Here is a 15,803-nt window from a genome sequence, read left to right on the forward strand (position 1 = left end):
GATCAGCCCAGAACTACACGGCAGGACCTGGTCAATGACCTGAAGAGAGCTGGGACCACAGTCTCAAAGAAAACCATTAGTAACACACTACGCCGTCATGGATTAAAATCCTGCAGCGCACGCAAGGTCCCCCTGCTCAAGCCAGCGCATGTCCAGGCCCGTCTGAAGTTTGCCAATGACCATCTGAATGATCCAGAGGAGGAAATGGAGAAGGTCATGTGGTCTGATGAGACAAAAATAGAGCTTTTTGGTCTAAACTCCACTCACCGTGTTTGGAGGAAGAAGAAGTATGAGTACAACCCCAAGAACACCATCCCAACTGTGAAGCATGGAGGTGGAAACATCATTCTTTGGGGATGCTTTTCTGCAAAGGGGACAGGACGACTGCACCGTATTGAGGGGAAGATGGATGGGGCCATGTATCGCGAGATCTTGGCCAACAACCTCCTTCCCTCAGTAAGAGCATTGAAGATGGGTCGTGGCTGCGTCTTCCAGCATGACAACGACTCGAAACACACAGCCAGGGCAACTAAGGAGTGGCTCCGTAAGAAGCATCTCAAGGTCCTGGAGTGGCCTAGCCAGTCTCCAGACCTGAACCCAATAGAACATCTTTGGAGGGAGCTGAAAGTCCGTATTGCCCAGCGACAGCCCCGAAACCTGAAGGATCTGGAGAAGGTCTGTATGGAGGAGTGGGCCAAAATCCCTGCTGCAGTGTGTGCAAACCTGGTCAAGACCTACAGGAAACGTATGATCTCTGTAATTGCAAACAAAGGTTTCTGTACCAAATATTAAGTTCTGCTTTTCTGATGTATCAAATACTTATGTCATGCAATAAAATGCAAAATAATTACTTAAAAATCATACAATGTGATTTTCTGGATTTTTGTTTTAGATTCCGTCTCTCACAGTTGACATGTACCTATGATAAAAATTACAGATCTCTACATGCTTTGTAAGTAGGAAAACCTGCAAAATCGGCAGTGTATCAAATACTTGTTCTCCCCACTGTATCTCTACCTTAAAAAGATGGAATTTGATGGGGATTTTTGTATTATGTGTGTGTGTGTGTGTGTGTGTGTGTGTGTGTGAGTGTGTATTAGGCTCACTCGCTTTGATGAGTGCCCTACACCCCAGGTCATGCACCGTCTCGGTTCTCTATAAAATCCCTGTGTGTATGTCTGTTTGTGTTTGTGTGTGTGTATAGGCAGTTAGTGTGTGTTGTGTAAAGCACGGTTACTCTCATATCGTTCGCGGTGACTTGCACAGCCCCGAGGGCCGAGAGAGAGAGAGAGAGAGAGAGAGAGAGAGAGAGAGTTTTCCTATGATAGAACAAGAGCTGCTTTTCTCCCGCTTTAACGGAAATGCGGGCGGACAGGCGGACTCGAGGCTCTGGGAGTGAATTAGAACTCTCCGCTATATCTATTACCGGGTAACTGTCTCCCCGGGTTGGAGGGTGTACCACTCCCGGTCTCGGAAGTTTAATTGATTTAAGGACATCTGGACTAAACATCCATCAGCTGCCTCCACGAGACCGGAAGAACCATACTGAAATAGCATACTGCTGTCTAACGTCCTTTCTGCCCCTCTCTCTCCATCTCTCTCTTTCTTTCTCTCTCTAGCTCACACACGCGCACACACCGTCCTCCATCACATACTAACAGTGGAAAGTTTGACTGCGTGTGGCTCGTGGTCAAGAAGAGAGCGTTTTTAACGGAATCAGCCAATTGATGTCAGAGAGACCAGCCCTCTCCTAGCCCGGAACGGGGCACTCTCGAACCTTTTAACGGATACCGGGACAGCCAGCAAGCAGGTTATTGGCTCCGCGGCTGGTCTCTGTCTCACATGGACAGTCGTTATTAGCGGGCAACTTTTTTTTTCCAACTCTTGCTCCTTCCAGAGAGGATGTTAACGTTATCAGTCCATTTCACATGAAAACACTCCGTCAGAGTGTGTGTGTGTGTGTCTGTGTGAGTGCGTATGTGCGTGCCTGTGTAGCCTACTATATGTGTGTGTGGTTTCAAATGAAGACCTGAGTGTGTTTCTGGGTTCCTCTGGCGCGGGTCTGGTTTTTGGATTATTAACTGGCGAGGAGCAGTGTTGGAGATGTTTCTCTGTTTTACCGATTTACCAATTTATTTAGCCGTTAACGGCTAAACCGGACAGCTCGCATTCGCCTCGTGACTTCGGGATTACTGCTCTGGAACCTGCCATGATTCTGCTGAACCTTCTCAGCGTGCTGTTTCTGCTGGGTGAGTACACACACACACACACACACACACACACACACACACACACAGGTAAGAGGGCACCCACTCCACGCCCAAAAATCCAGTTAAGGATATAACTATAAGCAGTCGTGCCTCCACCTGGTGCCTTGCTGCTGCTGGTGAAGGTTTTTAGAATGTATAACCTAATAATTTATAATTATATGACCTCACAAAGGCATAATAAGCATCTAAAAGTGATTCAGGGTAATGTATAACACAATAGTTATTTAGATGGTGAAACACACAGGACGTGCAAGCTCTCCCTTCTGGTAGGATCTGACGGTCAAAGGGACAGCGCATGGGGCATGTTCCCTCCGCCTCAGCTGCTTGCTCGTGTGTGCGTGTGGTGTTGTGATGAATGTAGTTGCGGGTGTGCCTGAGGACTCGGCTCGCGCGGCGGAGCTGTCCTTGGTCCTGAAATCTGTTCACGGTAGTGGCGCGAGACTATGGTCTGTCACTTTTCAGCCCTCAGCGTGCTACCTGTATGTCTGTCCAGCCCGCGCACGGTGTGATCGCTATGAGAGTTTTATAGATGAATCTAGAACACATTACTAACAAATCCAGAAGATTATGCTGTTTTCCTATATTAACATTATTGGCATTTTCACCATTTATTGTCATAGATTTATGTTTTGAGGTGATCTAAAATAGGGTAGGAGAGAAGAGGGGAGAGGGAGAGGAGGGAGAGTGAGAGGAGAGAGAGAGGGGAAGAGGTGAAAGAGAGAGAGAGGAAGAGAGAGAGAGGGGGGAGGAGAGAAGGGGAGGAGAGGATAGTGGGAGGAGAGAGGGAGAGGAGTGGAATGGAATGGAGGGGATGGGGAGGACAGGAGGGGATGGATAGGAGAGGAGATAGTAGGGGAGAGAAGAGCAGAGGAGAAGAGGGTAAAGGAGAGAAGGATGGAGGAGAGGAGGATGGATAAGAGGAGATAAAGGGAGAGGAGGATAGAGTAGAGGTTACTGCCCCAGACAGTATTTGACACAGTGGTGTTTTTACTGATGATGACGTAAACACAGAACTCCCCTGTAAACAGCCTGCAGCCAGCTCTATACTCAACAAGATATCACTGTGTTTGACATCCTTGGATAAACGTCTATTTTTGACTAGTAAACTGACTTCATCTCACGACGCCCTGTATTTATGCACACAGCTGACAGTCTCCCGACATCCTGGGGACCTGCAAAAACGTAAAATTTCTACTTGAATCTGGAGTGATCTCTCAGCTATACTGCTACCACTCACACACACACACACACACACACACACACACACACACACACACACACACAGCTTTGGCAGTTATTTTCTAGCTTTGACCTTGAGGGAAAATGTTATATTTTTTACACCAGCATGAACAAACAGAGTAATTAGAAAACACATTGTTGTTGTTATAATTGTAATGTAGCTATAAACTATTTTTCAGGTACATTATATTTAATTGATTATATAGATTCTATTTAATAATCTCCCAGATGGAGTGTGTGCTGTGTGGGAGTTTAATGTACACTACCGGTCAAATGTTTTAGAACACCTACTGATTCAAGGGTTTTTCTTTATTTGTACTATTTTCTACATTGTAGAATAATAGTGAAGACATCAAAACTATGAAATAACACATATGGAATCATGTAGTAACCCAAAAAGTGTTAAACAAATGTCACGTTCGTTGTGTAAAGGATCGGACCAAGGTGCAGCGTGGTGTGCGTACATAGTCGTTTATTTTAATAAACACAGACAAAATAACAAAATCCAACAGAACGTGAAGTTCAAGAGGCTAAACATCAAACAAGCCAAACAGAAACAGAAACAAGATCCCACAACTAAGGTAGGCAACATGGCTGCCTAAGTATGATCCCCAATCAGAGACAACGACTGACAGCTGCCTCTGATTGGGAACCACACCCGGGCCAACATAGAAATATATAAACTAGATTTCACACCCTGACCAACCAAAGGTGCGGACTCCGGCCGCAAAAACCTGACTCATTAGGGGAGAGTCCAGGTGGGCATCTAGCCTCGATGGTGGCTCCGGCTTCGGACATGACGTAGGCAGTAAACTTCTCCCATCCTGCCTCCCCTTTGCACGCCCGGTCCGATCTGGACCCCGGCGCGATGCTCCCCCTCTCAGTCCTCCCACAATGCACCAAGCCCTGTCTGGACCCTGGTGTGGGAGCCCTCGACCCTGGAGAGGGGCTGACATCTGATCCCGGCCCAGCAGTCCTCCCGTGATGCACCAAGTTCTGTCTGGACCCTGGTGTGGGAGACCCCAACCCTGGAGAGGGGTTGACGTCTGGCTCCGGCTCGGACCCCGGTGGAGCGGATGGCTCCGGCATGGGGGAAGATAGACGATCGGACCCGGACTGGGCACCGGTTAAGCGGACTGCCACGGCTCTGGTAGGGAGCAGATAACCGGAGCTGGACTAGGCACCGGTGGAGTGGACTGCTCTGGCACTGGAGTGAAGCAGCTGACTGGAGCTGGACTAGGCACCGGTGGAGCGGACTGCTCTGGCACTGGAGTCGAGCAGCTGACCGGAGCTGGACTAGGCTCCAGTGGAGCGGACTGCTCTGGCACAGGAGTGGAGCAGCTGACCGGCGCTGGACTAGGCTCCAGTGGAGCAGACTGCTCTGGCACAGAAGTGGAGCAGCTGACTGGAGCTGGAGACTCTGGACTGCAGACCGTCGCATGAGCCTCAGGGCCATGGACCATCACTGGAGGCTTCATGCCATGGATCATTACTGGAGGCTTCGGGCCATGGATCATCACTGGAGGCTTCGTGCCATGGATCATCACTGGAGGCTTCGTGCCATGGATCATCACTGGAGGCTTCGTGCCAGTGCGGGGCGCTGGCACAGGACACACTGGGCTGTGGACATGCACCACTGGTTTGGTGCGAGGAGCAGGCACGGGCCGTACCAGACTGGGGACACGCACCAATGGTTTGGTGCGAGGAGCAGGCACGGGCCGTACCAGGCTGGGGACACACACCACTGGTTTGTTGCGAGGAGCAGGCATGGGGCACACCAGGCTGGAGACACGTACCACTGGTTTGGTGCGAGGAGCAGGCACGGGCCGTACCGGTCTGTGAAGGCGCACTGGCGGCACAGTGCGTAAAGCCGGCGCATAGCCTGGTGCCTGCACGGTCACACAAGTTGGCTCTGCTAAACCTGGCTCCGCCAGCCTCTGCTCTAAGGCCCGAGCTCTCTGCTGCTGGAGGGTTAACTCCTCTCTCAACTCCTCCTGTTGCCTGGCCAGCTCCTCTCTCCGTGCATCCACTGACTCCTTCTCCCTGTGGGCCTCCTGCAGTGCCTCCTTCTGAAGGGAGAGCATCTGCTCCCTCTTAACTAACAGCTCCCGTAAGGCGGTGGTCTCCTCTCTCAGAGTACTGAGCTGCAGGTCTTGGAGGGCATCTATCATAGCGGCTTCTTCTATCGCTATCTCCCTCTCCACCATCAGCCCTTCCAGGGCCTCCTGCTGCTCCGCCAACCACTCCGTGTGCCCCCCCAAATTATTTTCTTGGGGCTGCCTCTCGGGCTTCCTTCGTGATCGGGACCTTTTCAGTCGCCATTTTTTCTCCCTTGCTGCCTCCGTCTGCTCCCAAGGAAGGCGATCCATACCTGCCTGGATCTATCAATTAACAGGCGTGCCTTCTTAAATGTCAATTTGTGGAATTTCTTTCCTTCTTAATGCGTTTCAGCCAATCAGTTGTGTTGTGACAAGATAGGCGGGTATACAGAAGATAGCCCTATTTGGTAAAAATAAAACTGCTCAAATAAACAAAGAGAAATGATTACTTTAAGACATGATGGTCAGTCAATATGGAACATTTCAAGAACTTTGAACGTTTCTTCAAGTGCAGTCTCAAAAACCATCAAGCGCTATGATGAAACTGGCTCTCATGAGGACCGCCACAGGAATGGAAGACCCAGAGTTACCTCTGCTGCAGAGGATAAGTTCATTAGAGTTACCAGCCTCAGAAATTGCAGCCAAATAAATGTTTCACGGAGTTCAAGTAACAGACACATCTCAACATCAACTGTTCAGAGGAGACTGTGTGAATCAGGCCTTCGTGGTCGAATTGCTGCAAAGAAAGCACTACTGAAGGACACCAATAAGAAGAAGAGACTTGCTTGGGCCAAGACACATGAGCAATGGACATTAGACCGGTGGAAATGTGTCCTTTGGTCTGGAGTCCAAATGTGAGAATTTTGGTTCCAACCGCCGTGTCTTTGTGAGACGCGGTGTGGGTGAACGGATTATCTCTGCATGTGTATTTCCCACCGTAAAGCATGGTGGAGGAGGTGTTATGGTGTGGGGGTGCTGGTGACACGGTCTGTGATTTATTTAGAATTCAAGGCACACTTAACCAGCATGGCTACCACAGCATTCTGCAGCGATACACCATCCCATCTGGTTTGGGATTAGTGGGACTATCATTTGTTTTTCAACAGGACAATGACCCAACACACCTCCAGGCTGTGTAAGGGCTATTTGACTAAGATGGAGAGTGATGGAGTGCTACATCAGATGACCTGGTTCCACAATCCCCCAACCTCAAACTAATTGAGATGGTGTGGAATGAGTCGGACGGCAGAGTGAAGGAAAAGCAGCCAACAAGTGCTCAACATATGTGGGAACTCCTTAAAGACTTTTGGAAAAGCATTACTGGTGAAGCTGGTTGAGAGAATGCCAAGAGTGTGCAAAGCTGTCATCAAGGCAAAGGGTGGCTATTTGAAGAATCTCAAATATAAAATATATTTTGATTTGATTAACACTTTTTGGGTTACTACATGATTCCATATGTGTTATTTCATACTGTTGATGTCTTATGTAGAAAATGTAGAAAATAGAAAAAATAAAGAATATCCCTTGAATGAGTAGGTGTTCTAAAACCTTTGACCGGTAGTGTATATCAATATGACCTTTTTCCCCCCAGATGGTGTGTACGTCTGTGTATGTGTGTGGGTGTAGGATGTTGTGGTTAAAGTTAAGCGTTGAAATGAACATAATGATGATATTTCGCCGCCAGATGCTATGTGGGTGGGTTGTTAGGGTCAGGTTAGGGTCAGGGTTAACTATTGTTAACATTATGACTAATCATAATTTCTCTTCTCTCTCCGCTGCAGGGTGTGTGTGTGTGGTGTGTGTGTGTGGGCATGGATGGAGGGAGCCGCTGGACTGCGTACGGGCATTAGAGCTGTGTAACGGGGACAGCCAGTGCAGCTCCAGCTACAGGATCATGCGCCAGTGCCTGTCAGGCGGGGCGCGGGATCGCCAGACCATGCTGGCTGGCAGGGAGTGCCAGGGGGCCATAGAGGTCCTACAGGACTCGTCGCTCTACGACTGTCGGTGTAAGAGAGCCATGAAGAAGGAATTACAGTGTCTGCAGAACTACTGGAGTATACACCAGGGCCTGACAGAGACTGGTGAGTTACGCGGGGGGCACAGTAGCACACACGTAGGTGCACCTACGCAGGCAGTTTCATGTGTGTACGTGCATGTCAGTGTAATGGAACAAGATTGTTCAATAATCTTATTGTTGAGGATAATCCAAAACATATTTTTTGGTGCTTGCCGGGATTTCATTGTTGGTTTTACATTCTTCACATTCCTCATGAAGGAATTGTAATGTAGTATTACGGAATACATCCTGTCAGTTGGTTTGATTTGATTGGATATGACCTCCAGTACCTCTGCTGGCTCAGAATTCAATGCTCCTTTTGTGTTTGTGTGTGTGTGTGTGTGTCCTCACTGCGGCTCTGTGGCACTTTGGCTCATACACAAACACACACACACAAATACACACACACTCTCTCGCTGGGCTGGGAAAGCTGGCCTAGTTTAGTTTTTGCGGCAGTAGGCCTCATTAAGGAGCTTCTCTCTTTGTTCTCTCTTCCTCTCTGGACGTCTGCTGCCAACAATGCCTGCAACACACACACACACACACACACACACACACACACACACATGCAAGGGTATACACACACACGCTCACCCTCAGCATGAGTGGTGACACATAGAGCTCAAGGGCACGGACAGAGAGAGAGAGAGAGAGAGAGAGAGAGAGAGAGAGAGAGAGAGAGAGAGAGAAAGAGAGCTTCTAGGTGTGGGTGTGACTGTTATTAGATATAATACATTCATCACTGTGGCTCCCTGTTTTAAATCTTTGAAAACTAAAATGCTGTGTTTATATAAGCATCCCATGTGTGTGTGTTAGTGTGTGTATGTGTGTGTGTGTGTGTGTGTGTGTGTGTGTGTGTGTGTGTGTTTCAGCCAAGCAGGAATAAAGCTGAAAGGACAGCAGCGCAGTACTGGGTGTGTATGATACTCTGTAGTCTAGTCAGAAATAGACTGCCTCACCAAACAGCACTTACTATGGGGAACATGGTCTTAGAGGGAGGAGAGAAGAGGAGAGGAGAGGAGAAGAGAATAGAAGAGAGGGGAGGGGGGTAAAGAGAGGGGAAATGAGAGGAAGGAGAGGAGAAGAAAGGAGAGAGAAGAGAGGAAAGGAATGGAATGGAGAAGAGAGGAGTTGAGGAGAGGAGAGGAGAGGAGAGGAGAGGAGAGGAGAGGAGAGGAGAGGAGAGGAGAGGAGAGAGAGGAGAGGGAGAGGAGAGAGGAGAGGGAGAGGAGAGGAGAGGAGAGGAGAGGAATGGAGAGAGAGGAGAGGAGAGGAAAGAAAGGGAATGGAGAAGAGAAGAGAAAATAAAATAAGAGAAGATAACATAAGAGAAGAGAAGAGAAGAGAGGAAAATAGAATAGAGGTGAAGAGTAGAAGAGGGGAAAGGAAATGAGAACATGAGAGGAGAGGAAAGGAATAGGAGATAGGAAGGGCAGATGACAGGAGAGAAAAGGAAAGGAAAGGAATAGGAGATAGGAAGGGCAGATGACAGGAGAGAAAGGGAGAGGAAAGGAATAGGAGATAGGAAGGGCAGATGACAGGAGAGAAAAGGAGAGGAAAGGAATAGGAGATAGGAAGGGCAGATGACAGGAGAGGAAAGGAGAGGAAAGAAATAGGAGATAGGAAGGGCAGATGACAGGAGAGAAAAGGAAAGGAAAGGACGGAGGATAAAAGAGAGAAAAGGAGAGAAGACAAAAAGGGAGGAAATGATTCACACATCTAATTCACTCTTAGAAAAAAAGCTGCAATATAGAACCTAAAAGAGTTGTTCGGTTGTCCCCATAGGAGAACCCTTTAAATTACCCCTTTTGGTTCCAGGTAGAACTCTTTTAGGTTCCATGTAGAACCCTTTCCATAGAGGGTTCTACGTACATGGAACCCAAAAGGGTTCTACCTGGAACCAAATAGGGTTTAACCTGGAATAGGGCTGTGGCTGGCGGTTAACTAACATAAACACGTTTAGCATCTCCAGGCCTCCACACATACAAGATGCTGGTGCGCGCCTTAGGAACATCTACATTTTAACAAGTCTAATAAATCAATTGAATATACACCATAACAATAAATCCATTATTTATTTTAGGTAGGTCTAAAGAAACATTACGATATGAAGAAAATGTATTTCAGATTAAAATAATATGAGTTGGCCTATTACTGTATGTTATCTGGCTATGTGGCATGCCATAGGCTGTAGGCTAGTTAATTTAACAGACAAGATATGCTCATAAGTCCTGTGTCATTATTTTATATTATATGATTTTATAGAATAATATAATTGAATTTAGCTGAATAAAATATAAATAATATTTTTCCCATTCCGGAGTGAGTGCGCATATGAAGGCTATGCTGAGCGTAAACATGATCAATTTAAAGAGGTCCTATTGGCTACGCTACATTTAGAGTTATTTGGCAACTTTAGTTGTTAATGATACAAACCTTTGAATGTCTTAGATATCAAAACATATGGGCTGCATTATGTGAATATAGGCTATTGATGAAAGTTGAGAAAGTTGCAAAGAAAGCTTACGCTCTGTTCCTTGCCTCAGGCTACACACACTGTTCTCTCATCCATCACCTTAGAAAGTGCTGTCCATTTCGTTGTTAAGCTTTGAAACAACATCCACAGTGACCATGTTTTCCACTCAGTTGAAACCTGTTGATGAACTTCTTTCTTCAAATTGATCAATCATAGTGAGGTGAGTTTTAAAAGCACAATACTGTTTTGATGATAAGTGTTTGATGTGATTTCCGATTGCATTGATGTCACAGTGGTTAGAAGGACAATATAGCCCTGTGTACTAGGCCATTAGCGAGTTGGATACTACCAACGCATGTCCTGAATGTATAAAAGGAGATTACCATGACTCAACAGTCACGTTGAATTTTGACTCATGACTTCCAGTGTGGTGGTAATATGGTCACTGCAACAGCCCTAACCTGGAACCAAAAAGGGTTTGTTCTCCTATGGGGACAGCCAAATAACCCTTTTGGAACCTTTTTTTCTAAGAGTATAGAGACGTTTATTATTCCGTTTGTGATCCTGTCAACAGCTGAGGGAAAACACATCAGCACAACCCCCTAGAGTCGATTGACGAACAGGTGTATCAATCTAAGTAACATAATACAACAATCTCCATCAAAATCCGTCAGTTTAAGCTAGATATCTGTTGTTTTGCATTGGAATGCGTCTCAATCCACAGCATCTGCCGATGTTGCACTTCCGCATCTGCGGTGAAAGGTGGCAGAGCCAGAGCGGTGTTTGTCAGACCATGAGACATCCCGAAAATCGGTCTTCTCACAAAAATGTCTTTAGCGTCCGAACGGTTTGACCTATATTATGGAAAGGAGAGACTCTCACAAACACGATGGTGGTCAGGTGACTCGTCTGAAGTTGGTACAGCTGATGTGCCAACTTCTGTTTGTAGTGTCCGTACCGTTTGGGATACAAACTAATGTGACCCCACTGTGGAAAGGGGAGATTCTCTATGACCCCCACAAGTGTCACGGGACTCGTCTGAAGATAACCGGAACCGGTTTTAAAAAATGAATGGAAGGAAGGTAGTTTTGTGCCTACCCAAAAAATGGGTTAAATATGTATATATATACACTACCGTTCAAAAGATTGGGGTCACATAGAACTGTCCTTGTTTTCCATGAAAACATACATGAAATGAGTTTGAATAGGAAATATAGCAAAATGAATAGGAAATGTAGTCATTGACAAGGTTAGAAATAATGATTTTCAATTAAAATAATAATTGTGTCCTTCAAACTTTGCTTTCATCAAATAATCCTCCATTTGCAGCAATTACAGCCTTGCAGATCTTTGGCATTCTAGTTGTCAATTTGTTGAGGTAATCTGAAAGATTTCACCCCATGCTTCCTGAAGCACCTCCAAGTTGGATTGGCTTGATGGGCACTTCTTACGTACCATACGGTCAAGGTGCTCCCACAACAGCTCAATATGGTTGAGATCCGGTGACTATGCTGGCCACTCCATTATAGACAGAATACCAGCTGACTGCTTCTTCCCTAAATAGTTCTTGCATAGTTTGGAGCTGTGCTTTGGGTCATGAACCTGTTGTAGGAAGAAATTGTCTCTTCATTTGATATGCGTTTCACAAATGTTCTTCTTTGTGATCAGAACACCTCAAACTTCAATTTGTCTGTCCATAACAATTTTTTCCAATCTTCCTCTGTCCAGTGTCTGTGTTATTTGCCCATCTTAATCTTTTATTTTTATTTGCCATTCTGAGATATGGATTTTTCTTTGCAACTCTGCCTAGAAGGTCAGCATCCCGGAGTCGCATCTTCACTATTGACGTTGAGACTTGTGTTTTGCGGGTACTATTTAATTAAGCTGCCAGTTGAGGACCTGTGAGGCGTCTGTTTCTCAAACTAGACACTCTATTGTATTTGTCCTCTTGCTCAGTTGCGCACCGGGGCCTCCCACTCCTCTTTCTATTCTGATTAGAGCCAGTTTGCGCTGTTCTGTGAAGGCAGTGGTACACAGCGTTGTATAAGATCTTCCGTTTCTTGGCAATTTCTCGCATGGAATAGCCTTCATTTATCAGAACACGAATACACTGACGAGTTTCAGAAGAAAGTTCTATGTTTCTGGCCATTTTGAGCCTGTAATCAAACCCACAATTGCTGATGCTCCAGATACTCCACTAGTCTCAAGAAGGCCAGTTTTATTGCTTCTTTAATCAGCACAACAGTTTTCAGCTTTGCTAACATAATTGCAAAACGGTTTTCTAATGCTCAATTAGCCTTTTAAAATGATAATCTTGGATTAGCAAACACAACGTGCCATTGGAACACAGGACTGAAGGTTGCTGATAATTGGCCTCTGTACGCCTATGTAGATATTCCATTACAAATCAGCAGTTTCTAGCTACAATAGCCATTTACAACATTAACAATGTCTACACTGTATTTCTGATCAATTTGATGTTATTTTAATGGACAAAAAAATTGCTTTTCTTTCGAAAACAAGGACATTTCTAAGTGACACCAAACTTTTGAACGGTAGTGTATATTGTAGAATAATAGTGAAGACATCAAAATTACAGTTGAAGTCGGAAGTTTACATACACTTAGGTTGGAGTCATTAAAACTTGTTTTTCAACCACAAATGTCTTGTTAACAAACTATAGTTTTGGCAAGTCGGTTAGGACATCTACTTTGAGCATGACACAAGCAATTTTTTCAACAATTGTTTACAGACAGATTATTTCACTTATAATTCACTGTATCACAATTCCAGTGGGTCAAAAGTTTACATACACTGAGTTGACTGTGCCTTTAAACAGTTTGGAAAATTCAAGAAAATGATGTCATGGCTTTAGAAGCTTCTGATAGGCTAATTGACATAATTTGAGTCAATTGGAGGTGTACCTGTGGATGTATTTCAAGGCATACCTTCAAAATCAGTGCCTCTTTGCTTGACATCATGGGAAAATCAAAAGAAATCAGCCAAGACCTCAGAAAAAAAATTGTAGACCTCCACAAGTCTGGTTCATCCTTGGGAGCAATTTCCAAACGCCTGAAGGTACCACGTTCATCTGTACAAACAACTGTACGCAAGTACAGCCGTCATACCGCTCAGGAAGGAGACGTATTCTGTCTCCTAGAGATGAACGCACTTTGGTGCGAAAAGTGCAAATCAATCCCAGAACAACAGCAAAGGACCTTGTGAAGATTTTGGAGGAAACAGGTACAAAAGTATCTATATCCACAGTAAAACGAGTCCTTTATCGAAATAACCGGAAAGGCCGCTCAGCAAGGAAGAAGCCACTGCTTCAAAACCGCCATAAAAAAGCCAGACTACGGTTTGCAACTGCACATGGGGACAAATATCGTACTTTTTGGAGAAATGTTCTCTGGTCTAATGAAATGAAAATAGAACTGTTTGGCCATAATGACCATCGTTATGTTTGGAGGAAAAAGGGCGAAGCTTGCAAGCCGAAGAACACCATCCCAACCGTGAAGAACAGGGGTGGCAGCATCATGCTGTGGGGGTGCTTTGCTGCAGGAAGGACTGGTGTACTTCACAAAATAGATGGCATCATGAGGAAGGAAAATTATGTGGATATATGGAAGCAACATCTCAAGACATCAGTCAGGAAGTTAAAGCTTGGTCTTCCAAATGGACAATGAACCCAAGCATACATCCAAAGTTGTGCCAAAATGGCTTAAGGACAACAAAGTGGAGGTATTGGAGTGGCCATCACAAAGACCTGACCTCAATCCTATAGAACATTTGTGGGTAGAACTGAAAAAGCATGTGCGAGCAAGGAGGCCTACAAATCTGACTCAGTTACACCAGTTCTGTCAGGAGGAATGGGCCAAAACTCACCCAACTTAAGGTGGGAAGCTTGTGGAAGGCTACCCGAAACGTTTGGCCCAAGTGGGAATGTGATGAAAGAAATAAAAGCTGAAATAAATCATTCTCTCTACTATTATTCTGAGTGGTGATCCTAACTGACCTAAAACAGGGAATCTTTACTAGGATTAAACGTCAGGAATTATGAAAAATTGAGTTTAAATGTATTTGGCTAAGGTGTATGTAAACTTTCGACTTCAACTGTATCTCCTAGGTATAGGACAAACACTTCAAAACCTTGTTTCTCATGATTTATGTTTTGACTGTCTTTTTTGCCATTCATGAATGTGTTGTTCAATGTGTTTCTCTGGGCTATAGTAGTGAAGGCCAAATTCTATATTTTATCAAATAATTTTTGTATGAAAAAGGTATACTTAAAGGGGTCCTAAAATTCTAAATCAAATAGCTAAACGATCCATAGTATGACCATCTTAAAACAATTCCATATGTCAGCTTATTTTATCACCCCCCCTTTTTTAAGAATGAAAGTGTTCTGTATATCAAATAACAACATAACAGATGTGTTTATATATCAGCCATATATTCACAGTGTTACTACTGTTTCTAATGGCCTGAGTAACTGCTCCTAATCAGTGAGTCATCCTGTCTTGTTATGAATAAGTAGTTGTGGTTGTTTAGGACCCCCTTGGTTGCAGGTGTGTCATCACACAGATGAGAACCATTATTTGTTGCTTCTAATCTGATCATTTACAAGTAAAATGTGACATATAATGCAAGCACACAAAGTATTTTCAGAAATTAGAAGCAGCCAGTCCCACACTGTTTGCTTAATTAGGGTTAACTCTGATTGGCTGTTATACACAGCTCTTGTCCGTCATTTGACGGCTCTTTGTGTTAAGTGCTAATTAGATTGACGGGACTGAGCCCGATCCCTCAAGTTTGCATGCGTGCACGCACACACACAAAGACGCACACACTCACAAACACACACACACAAACACACACATACACACACACACACACACACAGGGAGAGCATGATTCATTAGGTATTATTCTCTGCGACAAATTGGGGAACAAAGAGCAGCTTGGCACTGCCAAAATTTAGCATCCAAGCTAATAAATCACCTTTTCCCCATTCACTCTAATGATTCCTACTCAGGTATTTAGTGATCAAGCTAATCTCAGGTGTCTAGAATTGACTCAGGTACTTATCATGCAGGCTAACACATCAACAAGGATAATTCAGGCTTTTAGCATCCAGGGCAGGCTAACAGATTACTCATTTAGCGTTGACTCAGGTATTTAGCCTACAAGCTTATCACTGGGGTATGTAGCATTCGGGCAAATAAATAACTAATTTGCCATTCAGACTAATCAGGGAGTTATTTAGCATGCAGCGCTAATGAGTCAGTCTGAGGCAGATTAGTGCTGCGCCACTGAGGAATGGCACTGTTGTTCTCTGTTTACTCACTTCATTTTCTGTCAGGAAACACACACAAACACACACACACAATAGAGCAAAAAGGAACAGCGATTCATCAGAGAAATTATTAAAAGAGTCCAAAGACAGAATAGTCAGAAAAAGACGGTGAGAACATGCGTGTGTTTGTGCGTTGATGTGTGTGTGCGTGCGTGTGTTGCTGGTGATTTAGAGTCAGTATTGGACTAGAACAAAACTGTGCACTGTGTGGCGGTCCCCCAGGAGAGAGTTGAGAAACTGCTCAGTATGCAGCTTAGCTAGAGGAGAAAGACCCACTAAGAACTCACACATAGCTCGCTCATTACACA

The 15,803-nt window shown here is 45.0% G+C and overlaps 1 protein-coding gene across 1 annotated transcript in view; it reads left to right on the top strand.

Moving 5' to 3' along the window:
• The first annotated feature begins 1,372 nt into the window (after positions 1 to 1,372).
• LOC121582655 (GDNF family receptor alpha-2) overlaps positions 1,373 to 15,803 on the top strand; it is a 91,574-nt gene continuing 77,143 nt past the window's right edge. Inside the window, exons 1-2 of the mRNA XM_041898628.2 lie at positions 1,373 to 2,249; positions 7,390 to 7,689. Coding sequence (XP_041754562.2) covers positions 2,210 to 2,249; positions 7,390 to 7,689 — 340 coding nt within the window. The 5' untranslated portion in view covers positions 1,373 to 2,209. The remainder of the gene's footprint in view (positions 2,250 to 7,389; positions 7,690 to 15,803) is intronic.

Source organism: Coregonus clupeaformis, chromosome 15 (assembly GCF_020615455.1).
Source record: "Coregonus clupeaformis isolate EN_2021a chromosome 15, ASM2061545v1, whole genome shotgun sequence".
Classification (NCBI taxonomy): domain Eukaryota; kingdom Metazoa; phylum Chordata; class Actinopteri; order Salmoniformes; family Salmonidae; genus Coregonus; species Coregonus clupeaformis.